Below are 18116 nucleotides of genomic sequence, written 5' to 3'. Positions count from 1 at the left end.
TCTTTTTGCTAGCGGAGGGTCCTGCCTCCATGCTGATGGCCACTGAATGATCAGGGTGGTGGTGGTTGCTGAAGGCTGGGGTGGCTGTGGCAATTTCTTAAAATAAGACAACAATGAAGTCTGCCACACCAACTGATTCTTCCTTTCACAAAAGATTTCTCTGTAGCATGTGATGCTGTTTGATAGCATTTTACCCAGAGTAGAACTTCTTTTAAAATTGGAGTTAATCTTCTCAAACCCTGCTGTTGCTTTATCAACGAAGTTTATATAATATCCTAAAACTTTGTTGTCATTTCAACAATGATCACAGCATCTTCACCAGGAGTAGATTCTACCTCAAGAAATCACTTTCTTAGTTCATCCATAAGAAGGAACTCCTCATCTGTTAGTTTTACCATGAGATTGCAGCAATTCAGTCACATCCTTAGGTTCCACTTCTAATTCTAGTTCTCTTGCTATTTCCACCACATCTGCAGCTACTTCCTCCACTGAAGTCTTAAACCCCTCAAAGTCATCCATGAGGGTTGGAATCAACTTCTTCCAAACTCCTGTTAATGTTGATATTTTGACCTCCTCCTATGAATCAGAAATGTTTTTAATGGCATCTAGAATGGTGAATCCTTTCCAGAAGGTCTTCCATTTACTCTGCCTAGATCCATCAGGGGAATCACTATCTACGGCAGCTATAGCCTTATGAAATACATTTCTTAAATAACAAGACTTCAAAGTCAAAATTACTCCTTGATCCACGGGCTACAGAATGGATGTTGTGTTAGCAGGCATGAAAACAACATCAATCTCCTTGTACATCTCCATCAGAGCTCTTGGGTGACCAGGTGCATTGTCAATGAGCAGTAATACTTTGAAAGGGATCTTTTTTTCTGAGAAGTAGGTCTCAACAGTGGGCTTAAAATAGTCAGTAAACCATGTTGTAAACAGATATGCTGTCATCCAGGCTTTGTTGTTCCCTTTGTAGAGCACAGGCAGAGTGGATTTAGCATAATTCTTAAGGGCCCTAGGATTTTCAGAATGGTAAATGAGCAATGGCTTCAACTTAAAGTCACAAGCAGCATTAGCTCCAGCAAGAGAGTCAGCCTGTCCTTTGAAGCTTTGAAGACAGGCAGGGACTTCTCCTCTCTAGGTATGAAAGTCCTAGATGGCATCTTCTTCCAATATAAGGCTGTTTCATCTAAACTGAAAATCTGTTGTTAAGTGTAGCCACTTTCATCAGTTATTTTATCTAGATCTTCTGGATAAATTGCTGCAGCTTCTACACCAGCACTTGCTGCTTCACCTTGCACTCTCCTTAAACCTCATGAACCAACCTCTGCTAGGTTCAAACTTTTCTTCTGCAGCTTCCTCACCTCTCTCAGCCTTCACAGCACTGAAGAGTGTCAGGGTCTTGCTCTGGATTAGGCTTTCGCTTAAGAGAATGTTGCGGCTGGTTTGATCTATCCAGACCACTAAAACTTTCTCCGTTATCAGCAATAAGGCTGTTTCACTTTCTTACCATTCATGCATTCACTGTAGTAGCACTTTTAATTTCCTTCAATAACTTTTCCTTTGTGTTCACTTTAGTAGCACTTTTAATTTCCTTCAATAACTTTTCCTTTGCATTCACAGCTTGGCTAACTGTCTGGCAGAAGAGGCCTAGCTTTCTGCCTATCTTGGCTTTCCACATGCCTTCCTCGTTAAGCATATAATTATTTCTAGTTTTTGATTTAAAGTGAGAGATGTGTGACTCTTCCTTTCGCTTGAACATTTAGAGGCTACTGTAGGGTTATTAACTGGCCTAATTTCAATACTGTCATATCTCAGGGAATAGGGAGGCCTGAGGAGAGGGAGAGAGATGGGGGAATGGCCGGTCAGTCAAGCAGTCAGAACACACACAACATTTATCAAGTTTGCCGTCTTATATGGGTGCAGTTCGTGGCACCCTCAAACAATTACAATAGTAACATCAAAGATCACTGATCACAGATCACCATAATAGATATAATAATAATGAAAAAGTTTGAGATATTGTGAGAATTGCCAAAATGTGACAGAGAGACATGAAGTGAGCAACGCAGTTGGAAAAATGGCATCGACAGACTTGCTCGACGCAGGGTTGCCACAAACCTTCAATTTGTAAAAAATGCAACATCTGCAGAGCGCAATAAAGTGAAGCGCAATAAAACGAGGTATGTCTGTATCAATAAAAATAATCACTGTTTACAATGTAGTCCATAGCTGAATATTAGTCCAGAATTACCTATTTAAAGCAGACTGGCTCCTCTATAGCCCAGACCCTTTTGAGTAATCTACTCCCAATCCTCCACCATTTAATGCCCCCAAATCTCTAAAGACAATACTTCTCTGCTAGTAGTGATGTCTACCCCAAACCACCTCTTTCAGTAGTTTGTAAGGTCACTAGGAAACAAGTCTTACATTCCACAGTCACTGCATGAAACATTTATTAAGCACCTCAAAGTGTGTGGGGCATGTCACTAGCACTGAGGAGAGAGGCTGCAAGAGAGCTAAGGTAGTTGTCCCTGATCCTTGGGAGCTTACAATCAAGGGCAAGCAGATACAACATCCCCAACACAGACTTAATTACAAACTGATACACTGAAACACAGGAGCTGAGACCTTGCAGAATGCAGAATGGAAAAGTGACCAGAGCTGGCAGAGCCAAAAAGGAGACACTGCAGAAACAGCATTTAAAGACACAGAAAAGAAATGAACGGCACTCCAAGAAAGAGGAAATGGTACGAAAACAAGAATAAGTACGAGATAAGTACAGAATAGTTAAGTGACTGCTGCGGTGGAATATAGAATTAGTAGGGTGAAATTAGTAAATGGGCAGCAACAGCAGAAAACGTTGACAGAAGGGTTCAGGAGTTTAGACTTAATTCTACAGAAATGCCCTAGAGGTGACTACGATTCAACAAATACCAAGTGTCTACTATATGCCAGGAGTGCCTGGGTGGTGCAAATAGTTAACATGCTCACTGCTAAACAAAAAGCTGGAAGTTGGAGTCTAACCAGAGGTGCCTCAGAAGAAAGGACTGGTAATCTAATTCCAAAAAATCAGCCACTGAAAACCCTATGAAAGTCAGTTCTACTCGGACACACTTGAAGCTGCCATGTGTTGGAATCAACTCAAAAGCGATTTTTTTTTTTAAATCTATATGTCAAGCAATCAGTGTTCTGGATGTAGGGTTATACTAGCGAACAAGACAAAGCTTGAAAATTACTTCACCATCTGTATGAAGGGAGAATGACTGACTGGAACCAGGGGGGCCTGCTAAATGATTGCTCGACCATAGGAATAGAAAGAAACAGACCTGAGAGAATCAGTGGTAACTGATGACAGGTTAGATGTGATGGAAAACAAAAAAGAATCATCATCATCTCACTGGGAAACCAGAGTGACAGAGAACTTAGGGTTAGAGGATTCTTTGCTTAGTCTTTAACTGTTTCAGGTTTGGTGAGATACTGTAGCTGAACTATCTGTAGGTAACAGAAATAGCATTGGGAAAGGTAATAACTCAAATGTACAAGTTTAACAACAGTGAACGCTTAAGAGTGCTCACTTGTTCTAGCCCTGCCTAAGACTTTACATTTTAACGCTTAACCTTCACAATAGCTCCATGAGGTATCTATTATACCCGTTTTACAGACGGGGAAATTGAAGCAGAAAGAAGTAGCTTGTCCAGGGTCACGCAGCTAGTAAGTGACAGAGTAAAATAATCATATTCCTGAAGAAGTAAATGTATAACATAGGGATAAGACTGCATACAGGGCTTGGTTCCCAGTTAAAGATAAATGGAAAGGAGGAAAAGAGCTTGGGGGTGGGGGGGAAGGCAGAGGACAAATGTGAACAGCCAGAAACGAATCACAAGAAGTTGACAGTGCCAAATGCAGTCTGACAACGTATTTGCCAATGATGCTAACAATAGGTAAAGAAGGAAATGGAAGATGTGGCCTCTGAGGTTAGACAAAAGGAAATGGTGATCTGAGGTTTCAGTGGTGTGAGGCTGGCCAGTGTGGTGACAAAAATGGACTTATTACTGTCACTGTCTTATCTACAATATCTGAGAAGAGTGCAAAAGAAATGGGGCAACAGATGATGGAGAGTGTCATGGATTGAACTATGTCCCCCCCAAAATATGTGTCAACTTGGCTAGGCCATGATTCCCAGTATTGTGTGATTGTCCACCATTTTGTCATCTGATGTGATTATCCTATGTGCTGTAAATCCTACCTCTATAATGTTAATGAGGCAGGATTCAATCTACAAAATTAGGTTGTGTTTTAAGCCGGTCTCTCTTTTGAGATACAAAAGACAGAAGTGAGTGGAGAGACAGGGGGATCTCATACCACCAAGAAACAAGAGCGAGAATAGCGCTTCCTTTGGATCCGGGGTCCAAGTGCTGAGAAGCTCCTCCACCAGGGAAGACTGATGACAAAGACACTTCCTAGAGCCAACAGAGAGAAAAGTCTTCCCTTGGAGCTGGTGCCCTGAATTCCGACTTCTACCCTACTAGACTGTGAGAGAGAAATTTCTCTCTGTTAAAGCCATCCACTTGTGGTATTTCTGTTATAGCAACATTAGATGACTAAGACAGAGAGGTTTGCTTAAACAAATCAGTGTGTTTCAAGACAAAAGGGAAGGAACCACGCTAAAAGTTGATAATGTAAGGACTTTTCTACCTTGTCAAAATCACTTCCAACTGTGTTTGCATCTGCAATTTCAAAAGGTTTTAATCATCACTCATGGGTCCACTGACTGTGCAATTCTTGATTAGTTCTACAGAGGTGCTAGTCAGGCTTGCTGTCATTGCTCACCTATTGTCCTCTGTGGAAGGATGTGCTTGTCTTTTTGTTTTCTTTCACAAATCCACAGTGGGCCTTGAGTCCTAGCAAAGACAGATGGCACCAGGATAAATGACTGCCAGGACATCATCGCCCCAGGTCAGGAAGCCCTGAGAGCTCCCCACAGCAGGAAAGAGCTGCCAGGTCTCTGCCTTCTGTTCTCATTTCAGCATAATTTTCTGAAATTGTTTTTATCTATCTTTTACTTAGATGATGTTCTATTTTCCTTGGTCAACTGTTTTCTATGGCTGTCTTTAATCAAGCTTCAAAATATTTCACTAGAAGATTATAAAAATAAACTAAATTAGATGCCAAATAATAAAAAAAGCTTTACTAAATGCCATTAAGCCTAACATTTTACGCTTTCTCAGCCTTTCAGATTAAAAAGGAAGACATCTTTTCAAGCATTCAAAGGCCTCAGTGCTTATCCCCTCTATTCTCTCACTCCTGTAATACTGCAGCCCACTCTTGAAACTTTTACCACTTGAGACTAAACGTAGTCACGTGAACAGGTGTGTAAGTTAATAATCAATCTTTGCACAACGAAACTTTTGGGGATATAATGTTATTTTGATTGTGGTGATGGTTTCATGGGTCTTTACATAACGTCAAAGCTGATCAAAATGTATACCTTAAACATGTGCTGTTGAATGTACTTCAGTATACCTCAATAAAGCTGAAAAAAATTAATATTTAGAACACACTGTCAATCGGCTCTGAAAACTGCCCTCCCAAAATGAACAAAGCTGCCAGTGTCCTAGAACTCCAAGGCTTTTATACAATGGGGGTCTCTCCAAAAGATGCAGGAAAGCACACCTTTACTCCTGATTTCTCTTTTCTAACTGACCCAGAAGGCTTGAACTCTTCTACTTTTCAACAAACATGACCTTCTATGACAAAAGAAGGCCTCAATAAATAAGTGAGTTGGGCACAGCTAAAAAAGGACCGAGCACTGAAATAACAGAAAGAATGTAAGGAATGAAACAGTGGTTTAGACCTCCAATTGAAGCAGTCTACTGCTGAGTGTGGACGGGGGAACAGATCACTCCACGAGAAGCAATGAGCTCCGATGGAAGGCGCAGTGCTTTAGGTTGAATAATACACAAAATATAATTCAGGTCCTAATTTGGACAATATTGTTGAGTCTGCTTCCTCAAGGATTATAGTACCTGCTTCATAGAGTTGTTGTAAGGTTTTAATAATAAAATAAGTGCAAAATTGCCTACTACATATAATAAACCATAGAAACACACAAAAATGTTGGTTCCCTTCTCACACAAATTTTGAAATCTCAGAACTACACTTATGGGGGAGAGCTCACCAACAGCACAAGATCAAGGTTTCATAAAGCCTGTGTCCACTGCTTTATGCTTCGTGAGGCTCTCTACAGGCCTGAATCACAGTGATGTCAAAAAGGCCAGTAAACTGATCCTTCATCCAGGTAGTATGAGCAGTCTTGCAGGACTGCTGGGGTGCTAGTAGATCACAAGCCAGGGGTGTTTAAGGCTCTTACTGCTGAGAATTACATTATGCTGATATCTGGTAGTCAGGCTTCAGGAGAAGCACAAGGTCTAACTCTCTCATCCCACCAAAACAGCCGTGAAGACAGCACATTCAGAAGAATCAAATCTGTCATCTCCTCCAGCAAGCAGAAGTGAAGGGTGACTTAGCTTGTATGCACTGCTAAAGTCATGTGGTATCTAGGCCATTATTAAGAACTTGTGTAGCATTTTGCCACATTTCTAAGGGGACACTGATCTTTAATTCCATGGTTTAGCTCTTTAAAAGGGACAGAGGAGCAGACCAGAAACACATAGACACCTTGGTCTATTTAAAGCTGACCTGGCTTTACAGAAGTAGAAGCTGACACAGAACCCTCCCTGGGAAAGTGGGCGTCAAGAAGCCCTCGTCCCTTTCTCCCCACCACCCAGAAAGGCAGAGAGAGGAAATCTTCAGAGCAAACCTACTCACTCAAGGACAATCTCCCACCTTGACTATTTAAGGGTTTTGTTGCTCTATTTGAAGGAAAAGGATGACAGCATCAGGAGTGGCTAAATCTGTATTTTATAACTACAAATCATTTGCTTCTTTGAGGAGAGATAAAAAGGAGGTAACATTTAATTTATAATTAATCAATCATCAGATCCTTTATTAAGGTGCTGTTTCATTTCAAAACACTTTAACAGTATGGTAAAAACACCATCTTCCAGGTAAATACAGTATCTTCATGCTTTCACTCCTAAACTTTATGTACATGAATACACCTATCAATTAAATTTGTTAAATAATAAATTCTTACAGGGACCTTTAAAGCAACCAGAATTCACGGTGCTTTTTAATGGCCTCTGATACACTTTAGGGAAAGGAAAACAAGGCCTATACATCTGGAATATCATGCCAGTCTGTGTCTTACAGAATCTGTTTCTTCCCCTTATTATTTATAGGAAGTATACCTTTCCTGTAAAAAGATTACAGCCTAAAAACCCTATGGGGCAGTTCTACTCTGTCACGTGGGGTCACTAAGAGTTGAAAATCAACCCAACAGCACCCAACAACAACAAATACCTTTTGAAAGTATTTTATATAGTGTAGGAGGGGCCTAAAATGTTAGACATGGCATAAACACTGAAGATCAGTTATGGAACACTTCAAAAAACAGAGATGGAATGACTTGTTCAGGGCATTAAGCTGGTTTAGTTACTGTTAAGAGCCAGGACTTGAGTTCAAATCCCAATTCTATGACTTATACCTTAGAAAAATTACTTAACCTCTCTATGCTTCAGTTTTCTCATGTGTGAAAAATGAAGATTGTTATAGGTAATTATTATGGGCATGAGAATAAAATAAAGATTATATAACACTTGGGACAGTACCTAACCCACAGTGAACACTCAAAACATGAGTTATTGGTATTTTATTTCTTCCTGATTCTCAGTCCAGCATTCTTTTCATCATATGCCAGCTCCTGGTATATAAAAAATACTCTTTATATGCTATTTATAAATGTCTTAGTTTAAAAAAATTAAGCTGCATTATATGTAATTTGATTTATTCATATTTGATATATTTTGAGATAAGAAAGACCAGGAAAAAGGGAAAAATAAAAAATTCTGGACAACTCTTCAAAACCTGTATTTTGAGGGGATTAAAAAAAATTGTCTTTAAGAATTAATTACCTTCTTCTATCCTCCATATTTCCAAGAATGAAAAAGGACAAAAGAAATGAGTGTTTGGTAAATAGGCTTTCAAAATCCAAACTAAAGAACTGGCAGTGTTTAGCAATAAGCAAGAAGAATAAACTTGGAGTTACCAGTCCATAAGTATGAAAAAAGATGCTGTTTGAGTAATAGTGAAGGAAGGTTAGGAGGGGAGCTTTTACACTGGAGTTGCACGGATATAGAAAAAACATCCTCATGCTAATAATTATGAGATAATCACAGATGTTAACAAAATAGACAACAACCTTTCTAGAAATTTAGAAGGTAGTGGAAGGGAGTAGGTAATTTTTTTAAATCCCTTTTAATATCTATAAAATAATTACATAATCAAAAAGCATTAAGTGCTCATCTTTACAAGATAAACAGACATGGTTTCTACCGTTTAGCAGCTTAGACAAAACAAGCTTTAACTAAAAATTACTGAATAGTCATTACATTATGTACCAGACTCTGAAAAGTTAAAATGACCACCACTTGGGTTGCCTTTTTTTTTTTTTTTAACCCTGTTTATGCTAATTTGGGCAAGTCACTTCATCTACAACCTGGTTTCACTGGGGAAATACTACATTCAAATGTTTTTAGGGTTTCTAGTAATGGCAAAACAGCAGTGAATGAAAAAGAGGAAAGAAAAAAGCTAACAAGACTTCAAGAAATAAAGTTTACCTAGGATGAGGAGGCTGTGGAAAAGAGGTGCAAGGTATCAGAATAACCTGGGGAGCTTTTTACACAATACTCATGTCTGTACCATCCTCAATCTGAGTTATCATTTCCCAAGTGAAAATATGTATGTGTGTATATATAAAACTCCCAGGTAGATATGAAATTAAGCTCTCTCTCTTAATTCTCCCCCTTGCCATTTGAGAACAACTAACTAAAGACTTATCGTTGATATTAACGGGAAGATAATTAAAAAACACAAAATAGTTTTGTTCTTGGACAAAGCAGGAATATAATGAATACAACCTGATGACTGGAACCGAGACAAGAACATAATTATCAAAGGAACTACTGTAAAAAAAAAAAAGGAAGGAGGAATCATGAGGGAAAGGTGTTTTTGTTGCTTCCTTGAAAAATGACTCAGAAAGAAGGTAACCATGTATCACACAAGAAAAAAGGCCATTAACAAATACATAATTTCTGTGCATGTAACAACGATATATTCTAAATACAGTTTAAACAAGAAAAGCACAATCCTTGCTCATTTTGAACATATAATCTAAAATATCAGACAACAGATGACGTAGCAGGGCATATGCAAACAACATTTACAAAGAAATCTGCATATAGTTCTCAAACTTTAAAGAGCTTTTTATAGTATTTACATTGGTAGTACAGTATGAATAAGGTTGAGATAATAAAAAAGATTATGGGAAGAGAAGACAAAGGGCATGACATGAAAACAAGAGAGATTTTATTTAGGAAACTTTAGAAAGGGGCGTATGCTCCACAATCTCTTCAGATTGTCAGTCAATGATCTGTTTGATACTTTTATGGGTAATACTGATAGATGTAGGTGAAGGTGACAGGGATGAACCAGGTACGGGATGAGACCAACCTAACTATGTCCTCACTGCTTTGGTGTCCATTTAATACATGTGCGACTGCTGTTCTACTGAATCAAAACAATCTAAAAATCCCACCAGGCATATACCCAAGGGCAGAGTCCCCTCAAGGAAGAGTATAGCACAAAGCCAAAGAAAGATGTCACCAGTATACAATACATCCAGAAAATTATCAAAATCTATGATTAAAGATTTTGGTACAGCAATTCATTAGTATCAGAGTTCAAGAAATACAATCATCAGCACTACTATTTATTAAGTGCTTTTTAGATGCCAGAAACGATGGTAGGCAATTTACACGTACTGCTATCAGGTTTACTCAACACGACCACTCTATGACGTAGTTACTACCCATATTTTTAGATGAGAGAACCAAAGCTTACAGAGAAGTGATCTGCCCAAAGTCACATAGCTGGTGAGTATAATGGTAGAGGCAGGAAGCGAGGCCAGGTCTGATACCAAAGCCTGTGCTTTGGGAGCTAAGCAATAGCTAAAGCTTATGCAAGAATTTAAGTTCAAAATGGAAAGTACTCTGGGATGTTTAGGGTGTAGCACAACAAAGTGTACCCAAAGTAAAATTTCAAATATGTAAGAACACCAAAAAGATGCAAAAAATTTTAGCAATACCACTGAGCAGATATAGGTAAAAGCATATAATTAATAGCTTAGTTACAAACTGGTGGTAAGTTGGAGAGTATAGGACAGAATATAATTCAAAAGTCTACCCAAGAACTATTATTGGTAAGTTTCAGATACGAACAAAGGAATTTGATCAAGGGTACCAATGACAATAATAATAATAGGAAGTTATAAACAGAGATTTGAAGGAGGAAGGTGCAGACATCTGCTTGATTTCTTTCATGCTAAAGTAGAAAATATTGCTTAAACATAAAGGGGAAGTAGAGGCTCATATAATATTACCAAATATCCAAGAATAATTCTCCCTAATCTGTTGGTTGCTAGGGCTGACAGCAGCATTACTTTCCTTGGCAATTCATAGATAAACAGAAATGAGGGACTTGAGTCTTTAGAGACTTGAGCCCATATCCAATGGTGTACGCATGGGCCCCTGCGTTAGATGAAGCAGAACTACTTTGCCTCCACGATTTTTATTTATATATTTATTGCCTCCATGATTTTTAAATTTACAGAACACAATTTACGGAACACAATCAGATATTCCTGTAGTTAACTATGATTAAGTACAAAGTAAAGAATTAAAAGTTCCAAGGTTCTGGATCTCAGACTTCTAAATTAAGACAATCACACATACATGACCTTATCCCAACCTGCAAGCCTATACAAACTAGATATTCTGCTTGAAAAATGTATGATATAAACATTAAAAAGAGAAGGACGATAAAACTATTTGTAAAGGTAGGCCCTTCCCCTTATACTGTATAAAGGTAGTATTTGAAGACAATAATTATAGAACTGAAAAAGGTAATGGAGCAAGACAATAACCTCCTCTACTCTCCAATCACATAAGAGGAAAAGAAATAATTTAGTGACTACTGAGCAAAATAACGATTTTCCATGGAAAGTCATCCATGAAATGGCATTTTGAGTTTTTCAAATGTAGGAAGGGATCATTTTTGCACCTATGCAGACAAAAGTGATTTATATACAGTGGGTGTTCAATAAATGTTATTAATAACACAAGGCCATACTAATGAGCTTTCACAATAAAGAGCAGGACAGCTATGTATTATAAAATAAGAAATGTTTCTTGAAAGCACACTTAGAAAATAGAGATTTGGAAAGCTGACAGGGATACTAAGTTAAATATCTTTTATTTGAAGTAGAGTCGAAGGACATAAAGCAGATGGCTGAACAGTGAAAAGAGCACTGTTCTTCTAAGAATGCAGACAGAGAGACAGAGACTGAAAATAAACAACGAAAGTTAATAATAAGTAGAAAACAATGCAAAGGAATTTAGGTGATTATCTGTAATGGGTCTGAAGAGGTTAAGTATAGAAAAATATTAACTTGGAAAACTGAAGAGAAAAAAATAAATGTACAAATAGAGCAATCAAAAGAAAAAATAGAAATACAAAATTAACACCTCAATCTCAATATAGCATGAAAATTTTCAGTATGTGGTTTTAATCCAGGAGACCAACAAGAGTACATGCACGGTCCAGCACATAAGCATCCCTGGAAACATCCAAGCTTTTGGTGGTCAGAAGAATCATATTTCTAGGAAAGGAGAGAGGTTTCTCACAATGGTCAGGGCTACAATCATAGAAAGCTATTCTTAAGAACATGTGGGACTCACTTCTAAGTTTAGGTTTGCTCATTATACTAAAAATAGCACTGATGAGAAAGTGTAATGACCAAAGGAGCATCTACTGAGTCTCTATGCTTCTGAGATCTAAATTGAGACTATCCTCTAATGGGGGTAGGAAATCAGTGAAGCAGAAGCTCCAATAGATAGGCTGGGGGGATAAAAGAGGCCTTACTGGAGAACTAGGTTACATGGAAATGAGAAACTACAGGCTACCAGGGTTGTTCTCTTTCCTGAGATTAATAAATATTAAAACAACCTAAGAAAATGTAAACACACAAAGTAAAAGCTGTCTCAAGCTGAAAGATATACAAAGCAGCAAAGAGGAATGCTATTGCTTGCTACGTTAAAAAAAAAAAGAAAAGAAAAGAAAGAAAGGTACTAGGATAATGCACAGAGAGAAAACCAAACATTTTCCATTTGGCTTCTAATTGCTATTACAAATGATCTGATTGTGTTCCCTTTGACCTTGAGGAACATCAAACCTACCATGTGGTAATGTTATGTTTGCACCATCAATGATTGCTTGTGCCAGTTCATGATCGTTGCTTTCAAAAGCATGTGCTGCAGCCTTCAAGGCATCCCAAATCTCTTTGCGGCCTTCAAAAGCTGGTGCAGTATCCCAAAATTCATCCCTCTTGCTGCGTAGCTGTCCATCTGTCATAGGATAATCGCTTTTCCATTTTGGTTTCTCCTTTTTCAAAGGCTGGTTACGACCTAAAGCAACTGAAAAGAAAAATAAAAGACTGACATCAAAACTAAAATTTACAAAAGCTCCATCCAAAGTTATCTGGTCATCCCTCTTTTTGATTCTTTCATCAAAATTATAGCTAGAAGTTTGCCTATTAGCTAATTCCTGGGTCCTGAAATTCCCCTAACCTATTTTAGAACTACAAAAGCAAATGGAGACATTAGGTGACTATCCAAAACTTCCAAAGACAAGTTAGTAGCTCTTTTCAACTTTTATACTTCCTCCAAAGGATGATTTTAAAAATTACCTAGAAGAAAGAGTAAAAAGTGTTTCAACAGACTATACTGACGGGATATAAAAATAGTCAAACCAAAAACCAAATCCATTGCCACTGAATCAATTCTGACTCACAGCAACCATACAGGAGAGAGTAGAACTGTCCCATAGGGTTTCTAAGGCTGTGATCTTTACAGAAGCAGACTGCCACATCTTTCTCCCATAGAGTGGCTGGGGGTTCAAACCGCCGACCTTTTGGTTAGCAGCTGTGCGCTTAACCACTGTGCCACCAGGGTTCCTTAAAAATAGTCAAAGGATATCATAAAAGAGAGGCAAGATACATGGGAAAATCCAAATGGCAATGGTAGTTTGACTCTCACAATCTTTGGGCATATGAAGTCAGGAAGCAGGAACTGAGAAACCCCAAAGAAGCAAGAGACTGCTCTGCAGCGTGAGGAGGATTAACAGCCAAATCACCAGATTCATGAAGAAACCTGATCATAGGAATGTTTCCTCTAGCATTCCCTTCTCTGAGCTTTAGTCAAAGGACTGTGAATGCCATTCTCCGAAACTCAAACAGGAGTTAATCTAGAAACGGGTGGAGGTGAAGGGTAGAACCAGTGCCTCGTTCTTTGCAGGAACTAGGACAGGATCAGATGATCCTTGATCCTTGGCCAGGGATAAACTCCCAACCACAAGCAGCAGAAGAACTACAATACTCTACTCTAGTTTCAATCCAAGAGAAGAAAAAAGAGGACAAGAGTCCACTCCTTTTTGTCTAAGTAGCAGTATCACTCTTTAGAGAATGTTACAAGTAGCAGTACTAGAACAATCCTAATGCAGCTTCTTTGCACCCAGATACTTAACTGGCATATGCTCATCTATCTATTTCTATGAGTCATACTGACATACAGTCATTCTTATCTAAGGCTCTGTAGAACTCTAGATACACAGCCATAATAGTTTGATAGATGGGAGAATAGGTAAAAAGAAAATTGAGGCTTGATGAAACGGTTAAGAGTGTTGGGTAAGAGTGGGTGGGAAATAAATGACACAGTAGGTGGGAAGTAGAGAAAGTGTGTGTCAAAATTCAACGTTCTATATTTAATAGCAGGAAAAATGCCAATTTAAGAGACATTACTCTCAAAATGGTTCTAAAGTACCAATGAAATTAACCACTCCCCCACTGGCCTAGAGCCAAATGAAATCTGGGCTATGCACAACAGAAAATAAAACAAAATGACTCTAGCCTGTAGGCAATCTCTATATCCTATACCAGGCTGACAGGACCAACTAATGCTGCAATTGTCTGGCTGGACCCCTGGATTTAACCATGCTCTCTTCACCCAATCTGGCCACTTGATCTCAAGGCGGCAGGTGACTTCCACCCTCTCACTTTCAGGGTGGCACACCATGCTACCACCAGCAGATTTCCTCTTAAAACACTTAGCATTTTGACTCACTGCTTCGTTTTGACCCTCTAACTTGTCCTAGTGAAATCCAAATCGTGTTCTAAAAAGGCATGGACAGGAGAGTAGGAAAACAAGTCTATTCAGCAACAGAGTGGGAAACGAAAGCCAAGTCTCCTTATTTAATCAACAAGTATTTCCTGAGAGTCTACTAAGCTAAGAGTCTACACTATAGATATGCATATCAGGTTTAATTCATATGTGAGAGACACAATTGATACTAATGACTTTCCCTGCATCTTCCAATATAGATGTTATGGAGATAATGCATTATTGTCCAAGAAGTGTTCTGATTATGTCAGATAATCACAATCCACTCATGATTCCACCAACAAGGTGAAATGAGAGGTAAACTTTATTTTCTGTCAGAGTAACCTTCAGATGAGTTACATAAACAGCTCAGTTTACCAAGCAGGGTGTGGAAGACAGGACAAAATAGTTAGGTAGACTCAGTAAGATCTATTTGAATAAAGTTTCAGGTCGACCTGAGTACTTTCAGAGAACTTTCTATCCTCAAGTCCTAGAAGGTGAAAAAGATATGCAATACAGGTACCACAGAGATAATCTGGTATAATTTTTCCTGTCATTGTGAGAGGATCAGAAAGCAAAGGCAAAAACAATAACAACAAAAATTTCCACAGTCTCCGTACCTAAAACTGAAGTAACTGAAAGAGGCCCTCAAGCAGAGGAACTCAACAGAAAAAAACAATCTCATAATAAAGGTAGAAAAACTTTGGAAAAAGTAAAGGCACTTTTCTTACAAATGTGGATTGTTTTACTTCACCTCCCCCCCAATCTGCACGAAGCATAAGAATAAAATCTCATAAAAAGGATATATGATACATTATGCTGCTTAATGCTAATCATCATTCCAAATGCATTTTCAAATCTATATGCTGTCAAAAGTTCCAAAGTAATTATTTTATGCAAAAGTAAATAAGACTATAATAAATGCTTGTAATATGAACGAAGCTTACTTTTATTTCTAAGTGTCTATTCTGTTCCCTACATTACAAATATATGTAATACACAGTATCTGCCTATAAAATGTCCTTAAATTACTTAAATATTTTACAACACAAAATATTATTTTAGTGATACCACTGAGCAGTGCAAAATTTTCTCTACAAAACCTGAAGTTAGAAGCTTCATGCCAAACAAAGTAAATGCAGTTAACTGCCTCACTCATCTTTGTTACGTAAACAATTAACTGGGAAAAACTGCGCATTTGGCAAAAGCATTTGAACTATCCTCTTAAGAAAACATTTAGGGTTGTTAGGAGGATTTAATACCTTAGTATTTGTAAAGCACTTACAGTAGCAACTAGTATAAAATAAAACTACAAATAAGTACTTGTTAAATAAGTAAAAATAAATTTAGAAGCGCTATATGAACTTTAAACATTTTTTGTAAAAATATTTAGACTGTCTTTTTTTTCCCCATCATTTCTGAACAGAACTTGACATTCCAAGAATTTAGCACAGAGTCCCTTCCTTACATTTTAAAAAGAACTGTTCTGTGATTGCCCTGTACTTCCTGTGCTTTTATCAGAGTGTATTTTCTAGGAATTTGCTCACCAAAACTTGTGCTTGTATTTTAGGTGGTACCACAAACCTACATTTCTGAAAATACTTGGACACAGAAATCAGCCTAGTAGCTAAATGGTTACGTCTGCACTGAGTCAACCATTTTCAATTGTGAAGATATAAGATGTGAAATATTAACTGAACTTTATTTCATGCTCCTAAACGTTCAGATCTGTCTGTCTCATACATTTTCTGCCTCCTGATACCAACAGATAGACATTCAGTACCATTCATAGTATCTGGGAATAAGTATTACACTCTAGCAATGAAAGAATTTAAAGATAGGAAATACCCCTTAATCCTCAAATTTGTCTAAATCTTTAAATTGCAGACAACCAACCATTCTTAGTTTTCTTTCATGATTTAACATATTAGAAACAGAAGGCTAATAAAGCAATCTAAGTAATTTCATAAAGATTACTGAACAGTCTACAGTTTCTTCAGAAGTCTATACTCTTCTTTTCTTTCTATCAATCCATGTTTACTACTTTCAAAACCTTACCTGAAACTTATCTTCTTCTCAGAAGTCTCTTAATCACATTCATCTATTCCTTATCTTTCTTTATAACCTTTCAATAATTCTTCCCACTCTGTGACAATATACAGATCTAATACACAGTAAATCCAAGTAAGGCTTGCTTCTCTGAGCTAAATAGCATAATCTTAACTATTTTTACTCTGCAGTTGAATGCATTTTACCAACAACTCATTTTGACATTTTCCTAATAGGAAACAATGATTTCCACAATGAAAAATGATTGTAGTTGTCTTCCCGCTTTTGGTTCTTCTTTGAAAACCCTGATTTAATACAGGGACTCTTCAAATGAAGAAAGGAGAGGCCAAAATTCGTATAACAGATAAATACCTCAATTTGACTCCAGCAGTAATAGCTTTTTTAATAGATTGAAAACTGGAAGCATTAGCTTCCCTAATACAATAGCCTAGGGGAAAAAAAAAGAATATTTAAAGAGATCATGATCAAAGGACAAAATGCTGTTTCAAAGAACTCTGAAGACTTTAAAGCAGGGAGGAATCGGATTGGGATAATGCTCCTACATTAGATGAATTACATAAGAGTCTTAAGATCATGAAATCATAGGAAAAATTTTTCTGTCACTCCCAAGTTAAAGGAGATCATAAAGAAGCCTTCCATAACAGATTGTGCTAACCTAAAAGAATACTCACAAAATATTTTATTCTCAAATAAATTTAGAATGCACTATATACACACCTGGGCTAAGAAATGTGTCTTTTACATACCAAATCAATAACAAAGATTCACTCTGAATAAAGAAAGTGTTGTTTTCCTAGCGGTACGGGTTTCATTATGGCCAATGGATATCTAGTCCAGGCTTGGACAAAGGAAAACTAACAGCAGCACCAGCTCCCCAGCCCCATCCAATCTACCATCTCATCCATTTCTTGGGAAGCACAATGCTCACCAAAGAGGAACCCTATAAGGGAAGGGAGACGCAGTTTTCTGGTCTGTCAGCTTCAACTTGTAAGTATTTAGCATTTATCACAGATAAGGCACTAAAAATTGCACGTATACATACTCATCTAGGTAAGTTAAATACACTATTTTTGATGCAATTATTTTATAATAAATTAAAATATAAATGAGAACTTTTAGCATGCTCATATCCTAAAACTCATAAAAATTAAGCAATGAAAGCATGATGATTTTATAGGCATATATAAGATTTCTAATGTTGTTTGAGTTATGTGCATTGAAGAATAAAAGTCAACATAATGACCTAATAGCCACTTCCTGGTCTTGTTTTTCAGAGTGTAAGAAACCCACGTACCAATGACCTGAACATAGAAACAGGCAACAGAAAAGCAACACAGTACGCTCAAGGACTTTTCTTAACGGGCAAATCTTATTAAAAGTTTTACAAAAGCATACAATTAAATCTCACTTTAAAAAAAACCTTAAAGGATAAAATTACATAAAATTGGGACAATAATATGGTCAGGTAACAACAGAGCACAACTTTTAAGTAATACATTAAACTCTCAGATGACTCATTCTGGTAGGGGGGACAACGACATTGTCTAGAGTCACATTCTTTGGAATTGCAAGCACCTTTTCTTCTCTAGAATTCATGGATAGGGAGAGAGGGCACAAAAGTCAAGGATGCCTACTATCTCCACCACTATTTAA

The 18116-nt window shown here is 37.6% G+C and overlaps 1 protein-coding gene across 4 annotated transcripts in view; it reads right to left on the bottom strand.

The window, feature by feature from the left end:
• UBTD2 (ubiquitin domain containing 2) overlaps window positions 1–18116 on the bottom strand; it is a 68762-nt gene that overhangs the window by 4589 nt on the left and 46057 nt on the right. For all 4 annotated transcript variants that reach the window (XM_004371193.1, XM_023726502.1, XM_023726501.1 and 1 more), the window contains exon 2: window positions 12417–12653. In XM_004371193.1, coding sequence (XP_004371250.1) covers window positions 12417–12653 — 237 coding nt within the window. The remainder of the gene's footprint in view (window positions 1–12416; window positions 12654–18116) is intronic.

This window comes from Trichechus manatus, unplaced genomic scaffold (genome assembly GCF_000243295.1).
Source record: "Trichechus manatus latirostris isolate Lorelei unplaced genomic scaffold, TriManLat1.0 scaffold00011, whole genome shotgun sequence".
In the NCBI taxonomy this organism is placed as follows: Eukaryota; Metazoa; Chordata; class Mammalia; order Sirenia; family Trichechidae; genus Trichechus; species Trichechus manatus.
This window is presented reverse-complemented; position numbering and strand designations above follow the sequence as displayed.